At 39.8% G+C, this 23,045-nt stretch overlaps 1 protein-coding gene across 1 annotated transcript in view; it reads left to right on the top strand.

Annotated features, from left to right (window-relative positions):
* Nucleotides 1-23,045, top strand: part of PIK3C2A (phosphatidylinositol-4-phosphate 3-kinase catalytic subunit type 2 alpha) — a 65,209-nt gene that overhangs the window by 9,565 nt on the left and 32,599 nt on the right. Inside the window, exons 2-13 of the mRNA XM_048483946.1 lie at nt 1,789-2,955; nt 8,975-9,075; nt 9,725-9,882; nt 10,281-10,401; nt 11,721-11,832; nt 15,748-15,827; nt 15,931-15,994; nt 17,359-17,502; nt 18,089-18,131; nt 18,209-18,419; nt 18,525-18,647; nt 21,407-21,574. Of these exons, the coding sequence (XP_048339903.1) occupies nt 1,852-2,955; nt 8,975-9,075; nt 9,725-9,882; nt 10,281-10,401; nt 11,721-11,832; nt 15,748-15,827; nt 15,931-15,994; nt 17,359-17,502; nt 18,089-18,131; nt 18,209-18,419; nt 18,525-18,647; nt 21,407-21,574 (2,429 nt within the window). The 5' untranslated portion in view covers nt 1,789-1,851. The remainder of the gene's footprint in view (nt 1-1,788; nt 2,956-8,974; nt 9,076-9,724; nt 9,883-10,280; nt 10,402-11,720; nt 11,833-15,747; nt 15,828-15,930; nt 15,995-17,358; nt 17,503-18,088; nt 18,132-18,208; nt 18,420-18,524; nt 18,648-21,406; nt 21,575-23,045) is intronic.

The raw sequence follows: 23,045 nt of genomic DNA on the forward strand, positions 1-23,045 counted from the left end.
TCTTTGTGTTGCTGCTGCACTTGGAAATTCAACATTTTTCGTCTCTAAGGCCCCTTCCGCACATGCAGAATAATGCACTTTCAATCCACTTGCAATTCACTTTGCAGCTGTGCAGAATAGCAAAATCCACTTGCAAACCATTGTGAAAGTGGATTGAAAGTGCATTATTCTGCATGTGTGGAAGGGGCCTTACAGTCTCTGGTCCTTCACACTTCTACCTTTTTGATACCACAATGCCCACCTGGAGCTTACAGTACTGAGAAAGAGGGGAAAGGGTATTGGTCGGTAAAATGCCTTTCTACATGCCTTGACCAATACTAGTGCGTGGTTGGTACCATGGGAGAAAGGAGACTACCTGGCAAGAATTTCAGTCAAGATGAACCTGTCTGAGCCCCAGCATTTATCAGATGAAGGCTCTATAATGTCATGATTGCAAGTGATAATATTGTAAGGCTACAGCATGACTTGCTTTTAGTTGACTTTTTTACTTTCTGACTACCTTGCCCTGCCTTATTCACTTTGCTAGCGATAGATTTTTTTTAAAAATTATAATAGCACCTGAGTCGAGATGACTAGAGCAGTCTTGACACATTTTCTTTGGGTCCAGCAGCAAAAATGCTTGCAAGTAAAAGTAGCAGATTTAAGTGTTGCTTGAAATCTTTTCAAGGTGCTTTAATCCAATGTAAACTAATTGTGAGCAACCTGCCTGGATTATTACAGTTGTTGCTTTCTGTTCCCTCTAGCTATACAATATTGGGTCGAGTAGTTTGGAATAAGAATTGGAATTATAAACCTGGATAATTCTACATGCATTCTCTGTTTCTTCAAGAATTTAGTTGCCCCTTTACTTCATCTGGAAACAGTGGAAAAATACTCTTGTGTTTGGTTGCAGTAATTAAAATGGTATGAATGTGACTGGTGTTGCCTTTACTCCGTGATTATGAAGTGGCTGAAATTAAGCTTTGATGCAGTAAAGCTACTCCAAAGAAAAATAATCTTTTAGCATTAATTCACTGCAATAATAAGACTTCTGTGCAATAGTAAGTCATTCAGATAAGTAATTATTATCCTAGTGTATAGCCATGTATACATAGCCCATTTCTGTGTACGATTATCAGGAAGAAATATTGAAGATGTTGGATTAACGGGTGCATTCTCCCTTCCATCTCTCCCCTCACCGAAACTGTTGTCTGATTCCAGAATTGTGTGTTCATCCACTCTGTCTAGTTTAGGTAATAATAATGGGCTGAATCTGGGTTGCACTGATGTAAGTTAAGGTCTTAGCACTGACCACTTGCTTAGAGGTGAATAAAGCACCCTATTTTGGCAGACAAGCTGAGCTCTGTGGGATTGGGAAGGAGGTTGAGGGTTAACAGTGAACTAGATTGACAGTGAACAAGGAATGCCTAAATTCTGCAGCCCCTATTTCCCCAAGAGATTCAGCAGGTCTGATTCCTTACCCTAAATGCATCTCATTTCTTGCTCTGCTTGGGAGCCTGCCTCACAGATGAACCTGTTCTGGTGTCATAGAAATGATTTTTGGATATATTAACTGGATATATAACTGGTGTGAGAATCAAGGCAGTAGTTGTTGTACAGAACACTAGTATCCTAAGCCACAGTACTTGAGTCTCTTTGAGAAAAGCAAAATAAAATTGAAATAAGTATATTGGACATAGTCAACCATGAGATTTAGTAATGTACAATATTAATGGTAGAGAGTACTTCTACATTTGATCATGTGAATGTGTTTTAACAACAGTTTTTCTTTTTTTTCCCCTCCCCCAGTGCTGCTGAACCTGTATTTGAACATTCTCAGGCTAGAGGCAACTTTGAAAAAGTGTCTGCTTAATGGACATCTGCTTTCACGATATGGCCCAGATAGCTAACAGCAATGAATTCAAACAAAGTTTATCAACGTCTGTGGACACAACAAGGGCCAAAGAAGTGGACAAAGAAGAAGCTTTGCAAATGGAAGCAGAGGCTCTGGCTAAGATGCAAAAAGAGAAAGTGGTAGCCTGTAATAGACAAAGCTTTGACACTTTAAGCAGCTCTTGGCCAAGTGTACAGTCCTGCAGAAAACAGGAGTATGATCTAATTGTGTTTCCGGAATCTGATGTCAAGAAAACAACAGGTGATAAATTAAACACCATTGACATAGAGAAAATTACCCATGCTGAGCTAGAGAAACTACTGCTGGAGGACAACATTGAAGCCAGCAAACCACCTATCTTGCCACCAACTCCTCTTATTAGTCCATCATTCTCTTCACAATTTTATGCTAGCACTGCTGTTCAGTGGACAGCAGGGTTGCCTGGGCCTTCACCTTGCAGCGTACCTTCTATTTACACTACACCTTCTTACGGTAAACAAGTTGGTGTCTTTCAGAATGGCGTCCATCCAGGTTTGTCCACCTACCAGTCTACAAAGCCTGTTTATCTTGGTCTTCCAGAGAGGTCACAGTATATTTCATACTCCTTGCCAGGTGCCACAACTTTCCATCCGCAAGGAAATTTGCCTGGATATAATCCAACTCTTACACCTGAAATGGCAAAAGTATTTGACAAGATAGCAAGCACGTCTGAATTTCTAAAAACTGGGAGGTCAAGCACAGAGTTAGAGGTGACTGATGCTAAATCTACAGTTAGTTTGTCAACTTCTGAAAGCATCAGTGATATTAGTAAATTTGACTGGTTGGATTTGGATCCTTTAAGTAAACCTAAAGTAGACAGTGTTGATATTTTGTACACTGCAGAAGATTCTGGAAAGCCAACTTGCAGTTTAGTTGTTGAAGATCCCTGGGATGCTGTTCTGCAGCAGGAGAAATCCACAGGAAAATGCCTTGTTGAAAGAAAAGTTAACGGGAAATCTATTTCTGGGGCTACAGTTACAAGAAGTCGGTCTTTAAACCTTCGATCCGCTCAACTCGCTAAGGTACAGGGCCAGTCATCACAGGTAAGATTCATTCCAAAATTTTTTTTTGAAACTGAATTGGCTGCCAAGGTTTATAGGTTGGACGAAAAGCAGTGATTTTTCTGTTCTACTTTTATGGGGGTGTGTGTATGTACAGTGCTGTCAAATTGCAGTTAACTTATTATAACCCTGTTGAATTTTCAAGACAAGGGATAAACAGCGGTGATTTGCCATTGCCTGCCTCTTTGTAGCAATCCCAGACTTCCTTGGTGGTGTTCCACCTTGCATAGCTTCTGAGATCTGATGAGATTGGGGTAGGCTGGGCCATCCAGGTCAGGGCATTCATATTGTCAGATATTCATAATTGAGCATGGGCACTAATTGTTCTTATTGCTAAAATATTAAAATAAAAAAATCTTTAAAATGAGATACTTTAGCTGTTTTAAAATATCACTTTGTCATGCCTACACTTTCCCCCCAAAAACAGAGGGGTTAAACGAAATGTGAGTTCTTTGATTGAGAACGGGAATATTTGACTAGGATATTTGACTGGCAATTGCCAGAATTCATATTCAGTGAGAATAGCAAAGATTATGTCATGATATAAAAAAGAAAGGTTCACAAAAGGTTCATCTTCTAAGCAGAAGTTTCCCCAACAACAGAGGCTGGAAACAGTAAGTCTAGGTCCAGGGCGAAGTAGCAACAGTTGACCTTTAACATGATTGGTGAGTTCAACTGTCACTCTCGACCAATGAGAGGCTGTTGCTGGGGTGGGGGAAAAGTATCCTTGTTGGGTGTATAAGCAATGCATTATATATGCAGAGTTCAGTGACTGAGTGTAAGTTCAGAGAGTATGTGTTCAACTTTATTCTTGCTGAAGAGTGCTGTATAGCTTTATAGTCTTGTATAGCATAGACTTGTGTAATCTTGCAACTGCTAAAGTAAAACCTTCCTATGGAAAGAATATCTTGTGTGGAGAGTATTCTTTTCCAAGAGTGGTGGGAGGCTGCAGTGAGTGCAAGAAGACTATAGACCTTCTCATCTTACCAGAATGACTCCGCTTTAAACTCTGCTGATAGATTGTATGCCTGGGTGAGTTCCCTTCCCACTCGCCTCCCCAAAAGCAAAACTGTTGCTGGCCACAGAACTCTCCAAGGCCAGGGGATGAGATGCAAAAACAACAACAAGCAGCCATTCACTAAACATGCCAAGCAGGGTAAGCAAGGTGCCGGCATATTCTGGGGGAGCTATGGCAAAATTGCGGGCAGGCTTAGACATGCTTTCAGATTTTTTAAATAGGAAAGAACTAGAAAATATTGAAAGAAAACTTCAACATTAATCCAGATAAACTTAACATGAGTTGACAGAGGCCTGAACACTTAGCTCACAGGTGCTAGGGCATCTGTGGACCATTTTCCTGGCACTCACTCAAGATTTTCAGCAAGGGAGTGGGGCCAGGTAGGGATTGGCCAGAAAAAAATTGCTTCAGTGGCTGCGACAGCTATAGCACCCAGATCTTCAGTGCTGAATATAAGCAGCTCCAGACCTTGATCTTCATCCTCCCTGCTTCGCTTGTTCAGTGTGTGTGGGGGGTGGGGGGGTGGGAGATAGAAAAGTCCACTGCCACACAAGCTAGCAGGTTTGGTTTGGTTTAGACATAGACAGCCTGAACAGAAGGAAAACAAAACCCCTCCTGACAAACCAGCTACCTTGCTCTTGTCCCTTGAATTGCTGCTGCAACCTGGGATAAAAGTGAACTGGCTATAGCCCGAGCATGAAGGCCAAGAAAAACTGTTCTTCCCATTGTATTCTCCCTCTCAATTGAGACTCATGCAGCAAGGCCTTTCTTGTAATTCGTAATTCACGCATTGGTAGTAAAAATAAAAGAAGAATAACTTCCTACCTCATTGTTTCAAAATCAGTGTGTAAACATGCTTAGCTAAAACTGTTTAAAGTTGAAAAAAATCTCTTCATGAAAGATGAAACTCTGATCTCTTGTTAAGAGTTGGGAAACTAAATGTTTAAGTTACATGCATAAGCGAAGTACTATTGGCATAGGAACAAAACTTTTTAACTCAGCAGGACAAAATGTATTAGACAAGTTTAACTGAAGAAAAAGTCCTATCTTTTCTGAAGTGACAGACATATATCGCCATTCTTCTTTAGGATATCAATATATGATATTTCATGCATATTTTTATGTCATGAGATGGTAGTCAATAATAGATTGGGTTTGTGAGGCTTGATCAGTTCATTTGTGTGTCTAAAGTTCTTTAAACCTTCCTACAGAGTTGAGAACACTGCTGATACTTAAACCATGAACTCTGTCAGTAATCAAGCTCTTCCCCATGGGATAATATCTCATTTACTTAACTGCTATTTATTTTGATTTACAGTTGCACTTTTCTTTGAAAAAAAGTTCTAATAGAAGTATTGGCTTGATCTGGAACATGAAATTTATGTGTTTTTCCTAGTTTTGTAGCTACAGAATAAATTTGGTGCATTCACCCATCTATCTCAGCACCATGTATAATAGTGAAAGTAATCTGCTCAATAAATGGTGCAGATTCCTGTATGAAAAATTTGTTGCTGTTTAAACTAAATAATTATCATGTTGGCTTGACAGTTTGAACTATAAGCAGTGTCTTGATTAATTCCCAATCAGTTACTTTTCTATTTAGCAGGCTTAATTGTAGTCATCAGATTTTAAAATTGGGAACTATAGTTCTATATGGTTCAGACATAGCATTTCTTGGAACTTGATGGAGAAACAAAATGCAGCTGCTAAAAAGATTTTCTTCCAACTCAGCCTGGACTGAAAAAATGGTCCTTTATCTTGATTCGGCTGGATCCACACCATAGTCACATTAAGATTAGGCTACTGCAATTCACTGTGCATTGGTTTCCCCTCAAAATCAGTTTTGAAACCCCGGCAGGTCAAGTATGCCCCATCTTGACTATTATCGGGAGCTAGATGGAGCACACATATTAGTCCACCATGGTGTAGTGGTTAAGAGCAGGTGGACTCTAATCTGGAGAACACCCTGATCTGATGAGCAAAGCTATTGTGGTGGAGCATGACAGAGAGGCAGTCTTGTAGATATGAAGGTCCAAGGCCATGAAGGGCTTTGCATGTGATAACCAATAACTTAAATTGAACTCAGTAACAAATGGATGACCAAGGATGTGCCTGAAGGAGGGGAGAAGAAAAAGAGTTTGGATTTGTATTCCACCTTTCTCTCCTGCAAGGAAATTCAAGGCACCATACAAACTCCTTTTCCCTTTCTCTCCCCACAATAGACACCTTGTGAGGCAGGTGTGGCTGAGAGAGTTGTGAACAAACTGTGACTAGCCCAAGATCATCCAGCAGGCTTCATGTGTAGTAGTGGGGAAACAAATTCAGCTTATCAGATAAGAGTCTGCGGATCATGTGGGGGAGTGGAAAATCAAACATTGTTCTCCTGGAAGTGACTGAGGGCATCTTGGATGGAGGATTTCCCAACCCTTTCTCAGGGAGGCAGGAACTGCTCATAAATTTGCCTTCTTTATTGTGGCCTCCACCTTGTGGAATGACCTGCCTGAGGTCAGGAAGGCTCCCACTGTCATGACTTTTCACAAATTATGCAAAACTGATCGATCACAATGGGTTAGTTTTTCTGTAGTAGGAGAAAAGATCAAGAGTCCAGATGTACCTTAAGGACTAAAAGAATTTCCAGCAGTGTATGAGTTTTCATGCATCACACCTAACTTCTTCAGATTCTTGAAAAATTTCTGAAGCTGTGATTCATGAAAGCTCATACCTTATCAGAAAGTTTGTTAGTCTTCAAGATGCTACTGGACTCTTGCTGTTTTCTATGCAAACTGAATTCTGCAAGAGGACTTTTCTGTGCAAGCAACAGACTTGCACTATGCTAAATGGTTTACAGAGTTGGATAGAAAAATCATTAGGACTGTGGTCTGTACTACTGTGTATAGCTTGTTGAAACGAAGATGCTACTATGAAATTTTGCATCATTTATTATTATTATTATTATTATTATTATTATTATTATTATTATTATTAATTCCACTTTTATACCGGCTGGATCCACACTGTGTCATGTTAATACTTACATTTCGTTTCAGTTCTGTTTTAAGACTTCTGGTTGCTCCCGCAACCCTAATCCTATTAAATTGTTTATTGAAACGTCACATTCATTGATTGTAGTGACTTACTATCAGTTGCGTAACGCCAAGGGGGCGGAGGGGGCGGCGCAACACACCAGGCGCACTGCAGGGACGTGGTGGGGGCATTCTGGGACAGGGGTGTGGCAGGGCTGCAGGGTGCACGCGTGCCCCAGGCACAGTTCCTCCTTGTTTCGCCCCTGCTTACTATCTGTAATTTGCTTCAAGTCTAAGTGAGAGAGACAAACTATAAATAATGTAAATACATAAATATACAATATCCCTAAGCTCTCAAGCTGGGTGATGGACAGTGTCCTGACTGCACTTTCGAAGCCCACAGACTTTCAGCAGGCTGGGCTATAAGCACTGGTCAAACCCTTGATGGCAGATATTTTCATGTCTTATATGCACAAATTCTTTGTACTTTTGTGCTACATTAGTATTCTGTTATCACAAGACATAAATGCTATAAATATTTCGTTAGCCCAAGGCAAATGTATAAAACACAATGCCTGGGACATTTCCAAGAGCTTTCCCAAATTGTACCAAACTGAATACCTACAATAACCTTGTTGTATACTGTAAGTTTGTACACATTTTAGTCAAAGATAAATAGCTTTTCCATGAATTAACTAGTTCTTGCAACTTATTGATACTTGATAAGGTTTAAATGATAGAAGATAGAAAAGCTGCACAATTTTTAGACATACATTGTCTCTCTGGTGGCTGACTCAAGTATATTAAGATGGTAACAGTAATATTCTTTTACCTTTCCAGTAATTGTAGTGCACTGATTGAGAAGACACTAGTCTGGTTGCTAGAAAAAAATGTGCAAGTGATTAATCTCTACAACTTCTCTTGGAAGTAGCATGGTAATATTGTAGTGCTTCATTATCGAAAGACACTCAGCATGTATTAATGTAATATAGCTTTTAAAATTTAGATTTAAATTTATATCTACCACACAAAATTGAATTATCTTAGTAATAATTGCTTATGAAGAAGCATCACATTCTATGGGTTAGGTCTGAAAAGACCACTATATCAATGATACAGTAGTCTATTATGTGGCATGGGGCGGGGGGCGGGGGAGAAACTTATGAAATACCCCCCCTCCAATGCGGGAGCCTTTGAATAAATACCGGTATTTGATAAAATATGTTTGGTCCTGTTTAACTTGGTTGTTTGGGTGGAAATAGTGGTATTGGGCCAATTTCTTGAATTTAGTGTTAGCTATTGAATAGAAGAGATCCATCGAATTGCAAGCTGCTGTCCAGAGTATACTTTGGTACTGCTAAATAGGATATTTCCTGTTTTGGCATGACCATGTAATATAAATGTCCTTTAAATTTGAAAAAAAAGTATGACTAAAATGCTGGAAAGGAAAGTGGCATAGGTGGCTAGAACTATGAAAAAGCAACTTCTATTTTAATAGTGGTTTTTTATAAATCATTCTTCACAAACTTTTTCTAGAGATTGATTTGAAAATTTAAGTCTTTAATAACAACAGTATAAATGTTTAAGATTGTTGATAACACAAATGAAGGTATTCCACATACTCTTGAAGTAAACTACTGTGTACTATTTCTACAATAATTTATTTTTTGTGTTTGAAATATAAAAGTCAGAAGACTAGGATAACTTTAACATTGTGTGTTCTGCTTTCTTTAGAAGGGATTACAGATTATGTTCTGGTTTGCTTTGATTTGAGAGGAACAGCTCCACTTGAAATGTCTTCCAGTAACTATGGATTGGTTAATTGTCCAGTGTCAAATCAGTAATATGTTTAAACTGGATGCTCAGTGTAGTTTTACTGTCAACTCATTGACAGTCACATAATGTGTATTAGCAGCTATATACAACCATTGCTTGACTTTTTTTTATCCGTACATTTCAGATTGACAGTGGGACCACTAACCTACCAACGGGAAGTAATTTTCTCAAAAATGTTGAAGGGCAAAATCAAGAACAAGCTGCTTTTTGTAACACAGTTGCAAAGTAAGCATTTGCAAGTGGCATGATATGTATCATAATGTATGCCTTCATAAGGAAGTAAATATCCACACTGGTTTCATTCAATCACAGAATAAGACTTTAATACTTTGATTCACAGGAAGCAAATGCCCATTCTGCCTTTAACTTTTTCTCTTGTTCCATCAACTTAAATAAAAACTATTGTACTAAGGACTGATTCCTGACTGTAATTAAATAAGAATATTACTACGGCAGTTGTTTCATTTCCTTTATTTTTTAAGATGTCACAATACTCTTAAATAGGAGGACATATAGTAAAGGTTACTGCAGTGTATGTATGAACAATTCCCATATTAGCTGAATGGAGTAAACTATGCAAAGCAGACAAGCTTACATAAACCTGTTTACTGTTCCATATTGTTTCAAAGATTTATTGTAGAGGATGGTGTTATTTAGAATTGGGTAGACAGGCGGTCAATGATCAGCCTGATAGGCTAGCAAAAGTATGTAAAATGCTTCTTACAAAGACTAAATTATTTGCTCAAAATAATCTCTATCTGTTTTGAAGGAGAATTCTAAATAAGTAGAATTGCAGTCTAATGCACTTGTTTGTTTTGGCTAACTTAGTGGTAATTCCGTTCAACTGAAGCCGTGTATTTCATATTGCTTACAGGTTGAGGACCAAGTTTCCTTATACGGATTATGAGACAAACTCGGGCTTTGTCTTCAGTTCAGTCTTGTTGCAAAGAAACATCAGTGGAGAGAATGCTAGTATAAAGATTTCAATAGAAATCAAAGGTTTCCAGCAGCCAGTAACTTTTACATGCGATGGTATGTATATAGATGATTCAGTAAAAATTAAGCTCACAATTCCTGTAATGATATTATAAAGTGAGACACATGAGAATTGTCATTATTCTGCAAGTTATTTCTACTTGTAAATGTTATAAAGGTTATGGCCCTCTGAAAAAAAACCTGACCCAACATATCCAACTTTTAGCTTCCTCCCACTCTGATATTCTGAAAGAAACAGGATAGTATTCTCATTAAGTTTGACCAACAGATCCGCCTTATGAAAAGGCATCCCCTTATATGGCAAAGCAGAATAAAAATTATACACTTAATAACACTCACTCCAAACCTAATGTTAAATGGTAGAATCATCAGTGCTGAATTGAACAGGAACTCTGTACTTTCATTTGTCATGTCACTTTTCCCTTTTTAAACAGCAAGTTCTCCAGTTGAGCTTATAATAATGCAAGCACTTTGTTGGGTACACGATGACTTGAATGACATAGACATCGGCAGTTACATACTGAAAGTTTGCGGAACAGAAGAAGTTTTGCAGAAGTAAGAATCATTTCCCTATCACTGTTTTATTGTTTAGAGAATGACTTCAGAAAAACATTTATAAAAGACACTTGTAAACTGACTTGGTAACTTATTAGCAAGTGCCGAAGGATTTGTCTAAATTTCAGTCTTTAAGCTTGGCTATTCTGACAAATATGTTCTTATCAATGTATACATCTGACTAGTTCTGAGAAATTAAATTAGAAATTGATAAAGATCTTATAACTTTTTCATTAGCTAAACATACATGGCTTACATTTAATGGGGGCCAGGCAAATAATTTATTTAGGAAGGAATGTAAGACAGTCTCCCTAAAACATTGTACACAAATCTTTTTAAATTATTATACATAACTGTAACTTGTACATTAATTAATGACACCCCCTCACTCACACTTTTCTTTTCTTGATGGCACCTGTGGGGGGAAAACTCTTTCTATAGGTTTAGTTTGAACTATTCTGATATAATATTCTAATTAAGTTTGACCAACAGATCCGCCTTATAGTTGTCAAAGTATTAGAGCTGGATCCATGTGGAGCTACACTTGCAGAATAGAACTGCTCCTACTCTTGACCCCTGTTTCAGGTCTCAGCCAGTTCCCCGTGAGTCATTTAAGTCACCTGATGTTTACTGGCAGACATGGCCCTCATGAGTCTTCCCTCAAAGGCCAAAAGAGCCCCTCCTGCTTTTTATTGACAAAAACTAAGGCTTGAAATTGTCAATACTATTGTGGTTTCCTAACAATTCTCACCTTTCTTAAAGATACATAAAGATCTTTCTTAAAGATCACCTTTCTTAAAGATACATAAAGATCTTTCTTAAAGATCACCTTTCTTAAAGATACATAAATAATAAGATATTATTATTTGTGGGGGATTAATCCCCACATTTTGTTTCTTAAGATTTCAGATTTTTCTGCAAACCTGGAACTTTTCTAAAGTTTGTTCTGGTCTGTTCATGTCCCCAGTCTTCTTATTTCTGTTCTTCAGAGACTGAGAATGTTTATGTCTGTATCAGATTATTACATATGTATTGTCGAAGGCTTTCACGGCCGGAATCACTTGGGTGCTGTGTGGTTTTGGGGCTGTATGGCCGTGTTCTAGCAGCATTCTCTCCTGACGTTTCGCCTGCGTTTCGCCTGAAGATGCCAGCCACAGATGCAGGCGAAACGTCAGGAGAGAATGCTGCTAGAACACGGCCATACAGCCCGGAAACCACACAGCACCCAAGATTATTACATACTTTGCAAACAAATGTTTTAAAAGATTGTTGCCAATTTTTTAAAAGATAGGTGACCTCAGCATCTATTTATTTAACAGTAAACACAGTATAGGCAGCCATGAATACATTCAGAACTGTCGAAAGTGGGACACGGAGATTAAATTGCAGCTCTTGACTCGAAGTCTAATATGCAGAGATCTTGCACGAACAGTAAGTACAAAATAATTACACAATCTGAAAATTATTATCGTTTACTGAGTTCATGACTATTGAGCCAGTGCATATATCTTGTCTTCAAGTCCTGGAATGGTATAAAATATATATTTATCCTATCTATAGACAGCGAATGAGGATTAGAGATCACTGGCCATCTCCTCAGTATAGGAGGAGGAATAAAATATGTTTGGATTGCTTGCTTTTGAAAGCCACAAATCTAGCAAGAGGAAACCTCTTCCCCACAATGAAACTTTATGGCCTGCTCACCTAGTTCAATGTGAAAATGAAGAAAACTTGTACCAACAGGCTATAATAATGACTTCAAAAAAATTAGTTCTCCCACTCGAGTAGCAATATGCTTTTAAGTAACCAAAGTAATTTTATAATTTATTACTTTGGTTACTTAAAAGCATATTGCTACTCGAGTGGGAGAACTAATTTTTTTAAAGTCATTATTGTAGCCTGTTGGTACAAGCTTTCTTCATTTTCACCTTGGTGTGTACCTTCCCCTCTTGCTTAGCATGGAGGAATCACCTAGTTCAATGGCATCATCCACTGCAGTGTTGATTGTACTATCTCTCACAGCTCTTCCCCAGTATATTTTTAAAATTACTCCTCTTGTTTCCTGCACTTGGGATGCCTTTGAGTGTGATTCCTCCTCTAATGGCAGTCATTTTATGGTTGTGCCCTCTACCTCATGTCAGAATTCCAAAAGTGCCCATAGGCTTAAAAAGGTTGGAGATCCCTGCAGTAGACTAACACAGTTATCCTTCTGAAATTTTTAACTGTTTTGCCTTTCAGTTTTTAAATAGTTTTTAATCAAATCCTTATAAAAGTGAAGAGGATGGACAGGTTTTTTCCAATAAGGAGACTGTGGTCCCCTAGAGACAAAGACATTTTTTGCTGGCAGGACTTGGTACTGCATACTTTACCAGACACACTCTTGCAGTTTGAAATGGGGGGATTATTAGTAAAATGCATGGTTTGCTTGCAGAGAGTTCCTAAATTCAGACCTGGGAACTTATGTGTAAATGGATCATTGGCTTGACTTGGAATAATCCATAGCAGGAACCTCTCTCACAATACTAGAACCAGGGGGCATACATTGAAAATGCTGGGGGGAAGAATTAGGACTAATAAAAGGAAACACTTCTTCATGCAACGTGTGATTGGTGTTTGGAATATGCTGCCACAGGAGGTGGTGATGGCCACTAACCTGGATAGCTTTAAAAAGTGCTGGGACAGATTTATGGAGGAGAAGTCGATCTCTGGCTACCAATCTTGATCCTCCTTGATCTCAGATTGCAAATGCCTTAGCAGACCAGGTGCTCAGGAGCAGCAGCAGCAGAAGGCCAATGCTTTCACCTCCTGCATGTGAGCTCCCCAAGGCACCTGGTGGGCCACTGCGAGTAGCAGAGTGCTGGACTAGATGGGCTCTGGTCTGATCCAGCAGGCTCGTTCTTAGTGAATCCAGTGGAGAAAATGCCTGTGGTGCACCAGGCAATATATCTTCCCTATAAATTTGCACTATCTTACTAAAACGGTACTGAACACCAAAAAGGACATTCAGTGCAGTACAACTAACCAACAATATTGGAGAAAAATCTATCATTGAAGTTGGAAGAGGGCTTTGATCATTGTTTCATAGCTGAATCTGAAGACACTTTGATACCTTCTTTAGATGATACAGTGGAAGAATCTGCTCTGATTTGTCCCATAGAAGATTTAAAGCTCTATTCAGAGCAACCTATTAGGATGGCTAAAACACTGAAATTAGATTATCTTTCCACTGAACTCAAGCCTTCTGATCCATCATGAAGGTGTTTTACAGGTAGGATTCAGGATTGGTTGCCCTACTAATCTTGATCCTTGATTAGCAGACCAGGTGCTCAGGAGCAGCAGCAGCAGAAGGCCATTGCTTTCCCATCCTGCATGTGAGCTCCCAAAGGCACCTGGTGGGCCACTGTGAGTAGCAGAGTGCTGGACTAGATGGACTCTGGTCTGATCCAGCAGGCTAGTTCTTATGTTCTTATGAACCTACTGTCAGAGTGAACAATTCTAGACTAGACTGCAGTTCTTTTTATACATACTTGTTAGGTCAGTTGAACCCTGTGGGACTTGCTTCTTAGTAAATATGTATTTTATCAGAACAAATATCGCTGAAATTTCTGACCACTGGGTTTGCTTATTAATAGTAGCAAATTTGGTTTCAAATTTTAAAAAGAACTTCCCTGCTAAGTAGTACAAAAGCAAGGTCAAAACAAGGTGCCACTTACAATGGTGCTTTGTGCTCATGTGTGTGCTCTCTCTTTCTCATGGAGGCGGGGGACATCTTGTGTGGGTTGCTCCCACTCACTCTTTGTGAGGCAGGAAACCAACTTTTAGTCACTTCCTGTATCCTGACCAGTGGCTATCTTCCCCAGTATGTTTCCTGCCTCACAGAGAGTGCATACCAACTCGACAGGCTCCTGATTCTACTTGATTCTATTATACTCCTCACTCTTCCTATTCGTTTGTGTGTCTTCGTTTTGTCCCCACATTCTCCCCGCCTGGTCCCCCTTTGTCTTGGTCGTCTTTCTGCTGTTCTGAGGCCCCTTTCTTTTTTTCCTTTCCTCTTCCCGCCAAGAGCGCGGTGTGTCCTAAAATGTCCACCAATGCTTTCTCCTTTCTGGCTGACAAGATATGGGAAGGGGTTACAAGGCAAGCAGAAACACACCTGAAGACTGAAGCAGTGGACGAGCTCAGCCACATAAAATGAAAGTAGAAGCAGTCAGGAAGCTTCTTAAACACCAAGTTCAGAAAATTCCTTTATTTAACACTGACCACTGCTAATACTGGAATCTCCTATTCTCTCCACTTGTAAAATCATCAACAACCTCTTCTGGCAGTTGGCCAGAAGGAAAAAATACCAATCATGCCATTGGAAAATTGGCCAGTTGATGACCTTGTCAGTGATCTGAACTACAGATTGGGTGATATTTCCAGTCCAAGTTAGAGAAATCATTGTTCCCATTAAGCAGAGGATCAAACATTTTGCATTGTTTCTCCAATATATTTACTGAATTATAAAAAATTCCTTCCTTGTAACAAAATAGACAATAGTCTTGTTGACAATAGTTTTTTTAAGTGTATTGATTGAATGTTTTAATGTGCTTAGAATAGCCTCTGAATTTTTAAAATTATACATATATTAAATGATCCAATTAAAGACGTGTGGAGATGCGTTGCAAATAGCTGAGTCAGATCAGGAGCCTCTTCAAATGGTCATGGAAAGTTCTGCCAAGTCACAGCCAACATGGTTTTCAAGTCAAGAGACAAACAGAGGTGGTTTGCCATTGGCTCCCTCTTCTACCAACTCTAGGTTCATTTGGTGATCTCACATATAAGTAGCCAGTCTTACTTCGCTTCTGTTGGGCTAACCTGTGACATTCAGGTCAGGGCCCTTTCAAACATAATAGCCAACAAAACAGGCAGCTAAAGTGAGAAAATTGAGGAAGTCCCTATATATGTGCCTGAGGTTTTCCCATAGATCCTGTCCTCTTCCTTTAAAACCACGTTTGTAAAGTTGGAATTGTCTCTGTGTTTAAGCTGAGGTCTAAGACGTCAGTCATAAATAAAAATGATAAAATTGAAAGGGGGTTTGACTACGTAACTGAGATTTATGTGTCAAAATTGCTGTTTGGTACACTACATTCTAAGAAAGCCACTGAAATTTGGTATTGAGAGCAGTATCAGTACTAAGTCTTCATCACTGGACACTCTCCTAAATCTTTAAGAGAAAGTGTGGCAAAACTTTCATTTTCAGACTTAACTAATCAAAAAGTTAAGCTATGTTCACTGGCTCTACTTCATAAGAACAAGATAGAATATGGCTTTTTTCTAAAAAAAATTTTTGTTTATTTTAATCAGGAAGATGATGATGAGACACCTATAGATTTAAGAAAGCATCTCTACCATGTAGAAAAGCTTTTCACAGAGAGTATTCAAAGGTGAGAATTGTCATATATGTATCTTGGTAATCAAATTAATTCATAGTTGGAGTAATGTCACTGGATTTTACTTGTATAAATGAGTCCATTTTTGTTTTTCTAGTCACTCTCTTGAAGAGCTGTTGGAAGCCTATCATAATCAAGTTGACATACTACTTAAAAGTGAGGTAAGCTGCATCTTTAAATTTCATCCTAGCTCTGTCTGCTGAAGAGATTGAGCAGCATGGGGGATAGGATTGATCCTTGGGGAACACCTCAAGGGAAGTTCCATACTGATGGCAACTACTTTCCATCCACAACCCTCTGATTTCTGTCCTTAAAGAATGATTTATAGTACTAATTCTAATTTTTTTCTGTACTGCACAAGCAGTCAGTGCACTGCCCCACCCCCCAACTTTTTGTAACCAGTCTCTACCATGTAGAAAAGTCAGCTCCTCCTTTCATCTGCAACAGGAGATAGTGCTTCCCACCTTTTGTCCACAGCCCAGGCATCCAAAATAATTTTTTTGCCATAACTTGGATGTCAGAAGGGCTCTCAAAGCCCTTATCATCCAAACGGACTCTATCAGGCAAATAGCCTTTTCATCAATACATCGCCCTCTAACCTGGGTCATCTAATGTCCAAAACTGCAGTCAGTTCTACGTTAAAGGCATGTATGATAGAAGCTCACAAGGCACAAAATCTTCCAATACCAGCCGGAATCACGGCTCATTCAATTCGATCGGCTGCCTCAAACGCAGCATTCAGGCAAAACATTTCTATTGAGAAAATTTACAAAGTGGCAATCTGGTCATCCCCATCTTCCTTCGTCAGGCACTACAAACTGCACGCCTGGGGGGCCGCTAAGACCGCCTTTGGTCACGCAGTCTTAGAGCACATCCTGGAAATATAACGATAGCCCACCCTACATTTGGGACACGGCTCTGGGAGTTCCCAGCAAGATGTCCACTGCCTCCAGGAGAACGGTCCATTGGATACTCACCATGAAGGGACCTTCTCCTGGTAGGCAGGAGGACATCTTGGCCCTCCCTTGGCATCGTTACCTTTTTTACCATGTGCTTTCTAAGTTTCTAACTCACTTCCTGTTTCGTGTTAATACATTATGGTTGCATCGATAGTTGAGGTTATTGTTAATGTTCAAATCCATTTATTAGTTCTCTTTCTGTCACTGCTGAGTCAGATACTGGAAAAATGGAGTCCAGAGCCTCTACAGGAAGTGACAAATTCTTTTTCCTGCCTCCCTGAGCAAAGGCGAGAAACACCCAGCAAGATGTTTCTCGCCTTTGCTCGGCAAGATATCCTCCTGGCTACCAGGAGAAGGTCCCTTCACAGTGAGTATCCAATGGACCGTTCCTGCAAGCCTGCATGCTTGTGTAAATGCCTCTTTTGTTTCAGTGAGCTAGGCTGTTCTGGCTGTTATTTGGTTATGAAAACTTGCTTGTGTTCATAATAATGTTTGAAGACTGTTGATCTAGCACTGAAGCATCCTTATTTTTTTTTTAATTTCTGGTGATGTGCTTCTCTTGTCAGAATCAACTTAAAGTGGTAGAACAGATCATTAAGTCAGTTAAAAAAATTTGCTCTACATTGGATGGGGTAGAGACTCCTGCAATTACAACGTCTGTAAAGAAGTTAAGAAGAACAGTTAATCTTCCAAGGAGTAAAAGTCCTGAGGTAATTACTGCAGTCATGTTGTGTTCTGTTGTGTTCATAGCCAACATTCCAAACATAGGGGGGAAAAATCAACTGCTGGCAATTTGATAGTGAGTCACATACTTCTCTTACTTTCCAAAAGAAACACTGCATGGAAAGGAAAATTCTTTCTCTACTCCTCAGAAGTCAGTAAAGTATTTACTTTGGAGAAGGCAGGGTTGATCTATTTCTGTTCCAGCCTTTAAACTGCGTTGTCTGGTGAGAGTGAAAAGGATCTTCCAGTCCCACATCCACTGCTGACCTTTCACAGTAAAGTGGGGGAATTGGAAAAGCCCAAAGCAATTGAAAAAAATATCCCTGGTTGATTTCTACTGACTTAAAGTGACATTTAATTCTTTAATGAGTTTATGTAAGGTAGTGTTCATATTTGCTAGGAGACTTGGCTAAATAGATCAATCCTTGCAAATGGTTCAGATGTTTATGGTGTAATGTGCCAAAGACTTTTCAATTGTGAGGATATTCAAACCATTTTGAAATCATTTCATTTTGTGAGGATTTTTGAAATCTAATCATTTTGTGAGGATATTTTTCAAATCTTTTTGTACAGGTGCCTTTGCCATCTTCTGATGATACTAGCAAGGATGCAATAGGTAAGAACATATCTTAATCTTTCATCTTTAATGCTTCCTTTAGTTATTATTTCCTAAAAAAAAATCTTACAATCTAGCTTCATCACAAACTGCAAACCCTCTGCAAACAAGTGTAGATCAGCTGACTTCAGCAGTCTATGCCCTTATTCAACTTTACTTGAATTCATGCAGCAGTCCTGCATGCACTCCAAAGAATAGTACAAGCACTAAAGATGCATGGACCACCACAGAGCACCTCCAATTCACAATATTTGCTGCTCATGGAATTCTCAGTGGCTGGGTCTCAACGTGAGTAATTCATTAAACTAAACTTTAACCCCCTCCCCACCCACCTACAATTTCCGAACGTGTATATCTCATCGTTTTGATTTGTAACGCTGTCTCTCTTTCCAGTTACGAAAAATACTATTTGGTTTGCTCTTTGACCCACAATGGAAGAGATCTGTTCAAACCTGTTCACTCCAAGAAAGTTGGCACATACAAGAATTTCTTTTATTTGATTAAATGGGATGAATTGTAAGTGATTTCTAGTTTCTGAATTCAAGTGTTTTGATTTTTATCTTGGGATATTACATAACTATGATGCACTGAGATGTCCCCTGGAAATTTTCCTCTCTAGGACCACCACATGACCCGCTGACTATTGAGACCCCTTAGGATAGAACACAGGTGTCAAACTCGCAGCCCTCCTGACGTTGTGGACTTCAGTTCCCATCATCCGCTGCCAGCATGATGCTATATAGCCTATAGCCTATATAGAGGCCCATATAGAGACTAGAATGTTTAACCCTTCAGTAGACTGTCCAGAAAGTTCAGACTTCGACATGGGGTGAACTAAACATAAGCCAAGGTTGATAATTACTGAACTGATTTTTGTTCTATTTCTACAAACCTTCCCTCTCAGTTTAGAAAAAGATAAATTCTATTCCTTGATTTCCGCCCTTACTCCCTCCCTTCTCAACTGTTTTCTTCCAACAATCCTGGTCCTCCATAGAAATTGAATCTTATTGGCTAATACAGATATTTAAAAGTTTATAATAATGTAATTATGTCAGACAGCTACCTTGTCATTTTATATTCTAATAGCAAAATCAGCAAAATCTTTGAATACTTAAATCTGGTAACTGGCGCTATGAAAGGCAAGATGGATCTTTCAAAAAAAATCTGAAATCTAAAAAAATACATTGGAGGGCTTTAAAAAAATTAACGACAACAAAAGAAGCACCTGTAGCTTTAATCGAGATTTCCTCAGTGGCTGTTGCAAGACTGTCGCAGATTCCAGGCTTCAGTTCCTGGCAATAAAGGCAGGAGGAGGGGACAGAGCCCTTTCCAACCCTGTTTTGGTCTTTGATGGAGGGTACTAGGGCCAGGCCTAGGGTTTCCTGCTCTGGACTGAGAAATTCCTTGAGATTTTGTGGTGAAGTCTGATGAGGTCAGGGTTCGGGGGAGCGAGAGGCTTCAATGGAATAATGCCTCAGAATCCATCCTTCAAAGCAGCCATTTTCTCCAAGGGAACTGATCTATGTCATCTGGAGTTCAGCTGAAGTTCTTGGTGATCTCCAGTCCTCAATTGATTTCCAACTAACAGAGATTAGTTTCCCTGGAGAAAATGACTGCTTTAGAGGGTGGACTGTATGGCATTGTACCCAGAGGTGGGATCCAGCAGGTTCTCACAGGTTCCCGAGAGTAGGTTACTAATTATTTGTGTGTGCCGAGAGGGGGTTACTCATTGGTGATTTTGCCACCTGATTTTTGCCTTGGTTACGCCCCTCCTCTCAGCAACAGCGCGCAGAACTTGAAGCAGTCTAGCAGGAGGTGCACCGGCGTGCGTGGCAGCCTGCGCCTGCGTGCATTCGTTTCCCGCCCAAGGACCGGCGCAGCGGCTGCGTCCTTGCCACAGCTTCGCCCAGGAATGCCCCACCCCCGGAATGCCTGGCCACGCCCCCGTTGTGCCCCGCCCAGCCCTATTGGCGCTACGCCACAGTTTGAATCCCACCACCATGGGAACCTATTACTAAAATTTTTGGATCCCACCACTGATTGTACCCTCCCCAAACCTCACATTTCCAAGGCTTCAGTCCCAAATCTCTTGGAATTTCCCTACCTAGAGCTGGCAACCTTAAGGGAAACTGATCTCTGTAGTTTGGAAATCTGTTGTGATACCAGGAGGGCCGCTGTTGCCACTGTTACTGTGGGAGGGAGAATGGAAACAAGTGGGAGGCCAGGATGGTGATGGGGGAGGGCAGAAAGTGAGATAAAGCGAGAGGCATAGAGCAGAGAGAGAGAGAGAGGAAAGGGGTGGCAGGAGGGAGAAGGAAAGACTGAGAGACTAAAAGAAGCAGGGAGAGAAGAGAGAGAGCAAATAAGTTTCTTGCTGATCCCCATTTATTAAATCTAATTCTCAGTATGGCACCAAATGTGGAGCCACAGAGGGAACCTGGGGAAAATTCCAGGTTTGTAGAAAATTCTATAAATAAATAAGGGTATTATTTAAACAATCCAAATGAGAGAGGATAAGCTAGAAAGCAGATTTTAGAACAGAAAGCTACCTCGGTGTGTCTGCAGGAGTGGGTATAGGCAGTCAATAGTCAAGGGGAACAAACCGGACAGACAAGAATGGCAAGCAAGTAGGGTGGTGGGAGATTTGGATTGTTGCTGCTAGTGACACCATGGCTGCAAGGCAGAAAAAAAGCTGATAGGCAACATGGCAACAGCAGTGGGCTGGAACAAGGAGGTAGCAGAACAGCTTTCTCCGTCAGTCTGTAGTTGCCAGTCAGCCAGGAAAGAACACAGACAAGCTACAGTGGCCAGAAGCAGGAAGCCCTTCTGCTATTGCTTCTTCCAAGCTCCTGCTCCCCTGCCATTGATAAAGTAAGGAAGAAGCAGTGCTTCCTCCTTCTCCACCTTCTGTTCCAGCCCATGCCAGTGAGAGAAAGCAGACAAGTGGGGGCAGCCCTGAAGTGACAATAGGAACTTTCTCTGCATACTTCTCTATTTCCAATTCTGCCAGATATGTGAACAAAGAAAAACTGTAATGTAATTTTCTATACAGCATTCACTTCCATGTAGAAAACTGAAAATCCTGTGTGACGTTTGCCATGCATGATACATTTGTGCAGGGCAAAAGAGATAGTTGGTTGTTGCTCATGTGGAACGATTTCCTATACAATTATGACTTGTGTATGAAAATTGATCTTACTTGAAGCTGCCTTCACATCATTTCAAAAATTTAGGCTTTCTAGTCTCCCTAACAAAACAGTATTTTTCCTTTACAGAATCATTTTTCCAATTCAGATCTCTCAGTTGCCATTAGAATCTATCTTGTGCATTACACTCTTTGGAATATTAAATCAAAATGGTGGTAGTTCACCTGATACAAATAAGCAGAGAAAAGGTCCAGATATGTTGGGTCAAGTTTCCTTACCTCTCTTTGACTTTAAACAGTAAGTATAAAAATATCTTCCATAACAAAATTGTATGGAATGTCAAGTTGCATTATCTGAACCGTTGTCCTCTGCAATGAGTCCTCATGGGGAATCAACAAACCAGTTGAATTAGAAAGAAAAAATACATGTGGATTCTGCAGAATCTGCATGTATTTTCCTTTCTAATTTAACTGGTTTGTTGATTCCCCATGTGGACTCACTTCCTTTTTTGTAAAGTGTATTCTGGATGGCCCAGGCTAGTGTTTGGTCTTGAACCTTAAGCCAATAAACGAACTCTGTATTGATGATCAGTAGTGTTTATTGATAAAGTGTCAGAGCACCAAAGCTTGGCAAAGCCATTTCTGACGAGCCTGGTCTTTGCCATCCCCTTTATCCCCCCTCCCGCTTTCCCAAGAAGTTGTGGCGCCCCAAGGTCAGCGACAGATAGTAAGAGAAGGCCACCTGGCTTTCTTCCCCACAAGATGATGGATACAACACTGTTTCTCATGGGACCAGGGTGTCAGGGAAAGCATAGTTATCTACAAAGCATGCGAAGCCACAAAGTATAAATCAAGGGGAAAAATGCTCCAGATGGCAGTGGCAACATAAAGCAGGCTGGTTACATATATCTAGTAGCAGCATTGATTTGTAGCTTTAAGCAGTTAATTGTCTTAGGAATGCATTTCAATCACATAGATACGATCCCCTGACAGCTAGTCATCTTGTAAGATTTTAGAAGCTAGGAGAATCAGTCTGGTTAGAATTTGGATGGGAAACCACCAAGGAATACCAGGAACTCTACACAGAGGAAGGCAATGGCAAATCACCTATGGCATTTCCTTTTTTGACTCTTGCCTTGCAAGTCTTGTGGGATTGCCGTAAAAGCGGGCTGCAACTTGACTTTACACACACTCACACACAAATGCAGATTGAAGAAATATTCTTGAGAAGAATTACATTGCAATCAGCCCACAGTGTAAGTGGTCTATAATGGATATAATTGTTTTGAAGCTGAGATAATTTGGGGTCCTAATTAAAACCTCCTTTAATCCTGCAGAGAAATTACTGAAGTAATCATGATTTAAGAACTAAGCCGTTATCAAGCCGTGGCTAGCACATAATCCTGAAATGTCCCTGTACATTTTTCCCTTTATGAAAAGTACATCTACTTGGTGTTTTGGAATGCGCTTTTGATCAGCTATAGTGCTGAGTATCACTTTGATATCTTGCTATTGTTATTGCTATCTGATCGGTTGTATGTCTTGCTCTTATTTCATTGGTGACTTATTTTAATATACATGCTTCAGTTGATTAAATCATAATCTCAAAATACCTAATTCTATCATATATCTAATTCTGATTGATGGGCCCGTGGGATCATCCAGATCTAAGTTAGATGTTTGGTCAAACCTGGGAAATTCCTAAAGTCTGAATACTAATCTGTTTTTTTTTAAAATAGGAACTTTAAGCTCTCAAAAAACAAGTGATT

The sequence above is a fragment of the Sphaerodactylus townsendi genome, linkage group LG02 (genome assembly GCF_021028975.2).
Source record: "Sphaerodactylus townsendi isolate TG3544 linkage group LG02, MPM_Stown_v2.3, whole genome shotgun sequence".
In the NCBI taxonomy this organism is placed as follows: domain Eukaryota; kingdom Metazoa; phylum Chordata; class Lepidosauria; order Squamata; family Sphaerodactylidae; genus Sphaerodactylus; species Sphaerodactylus townsendi.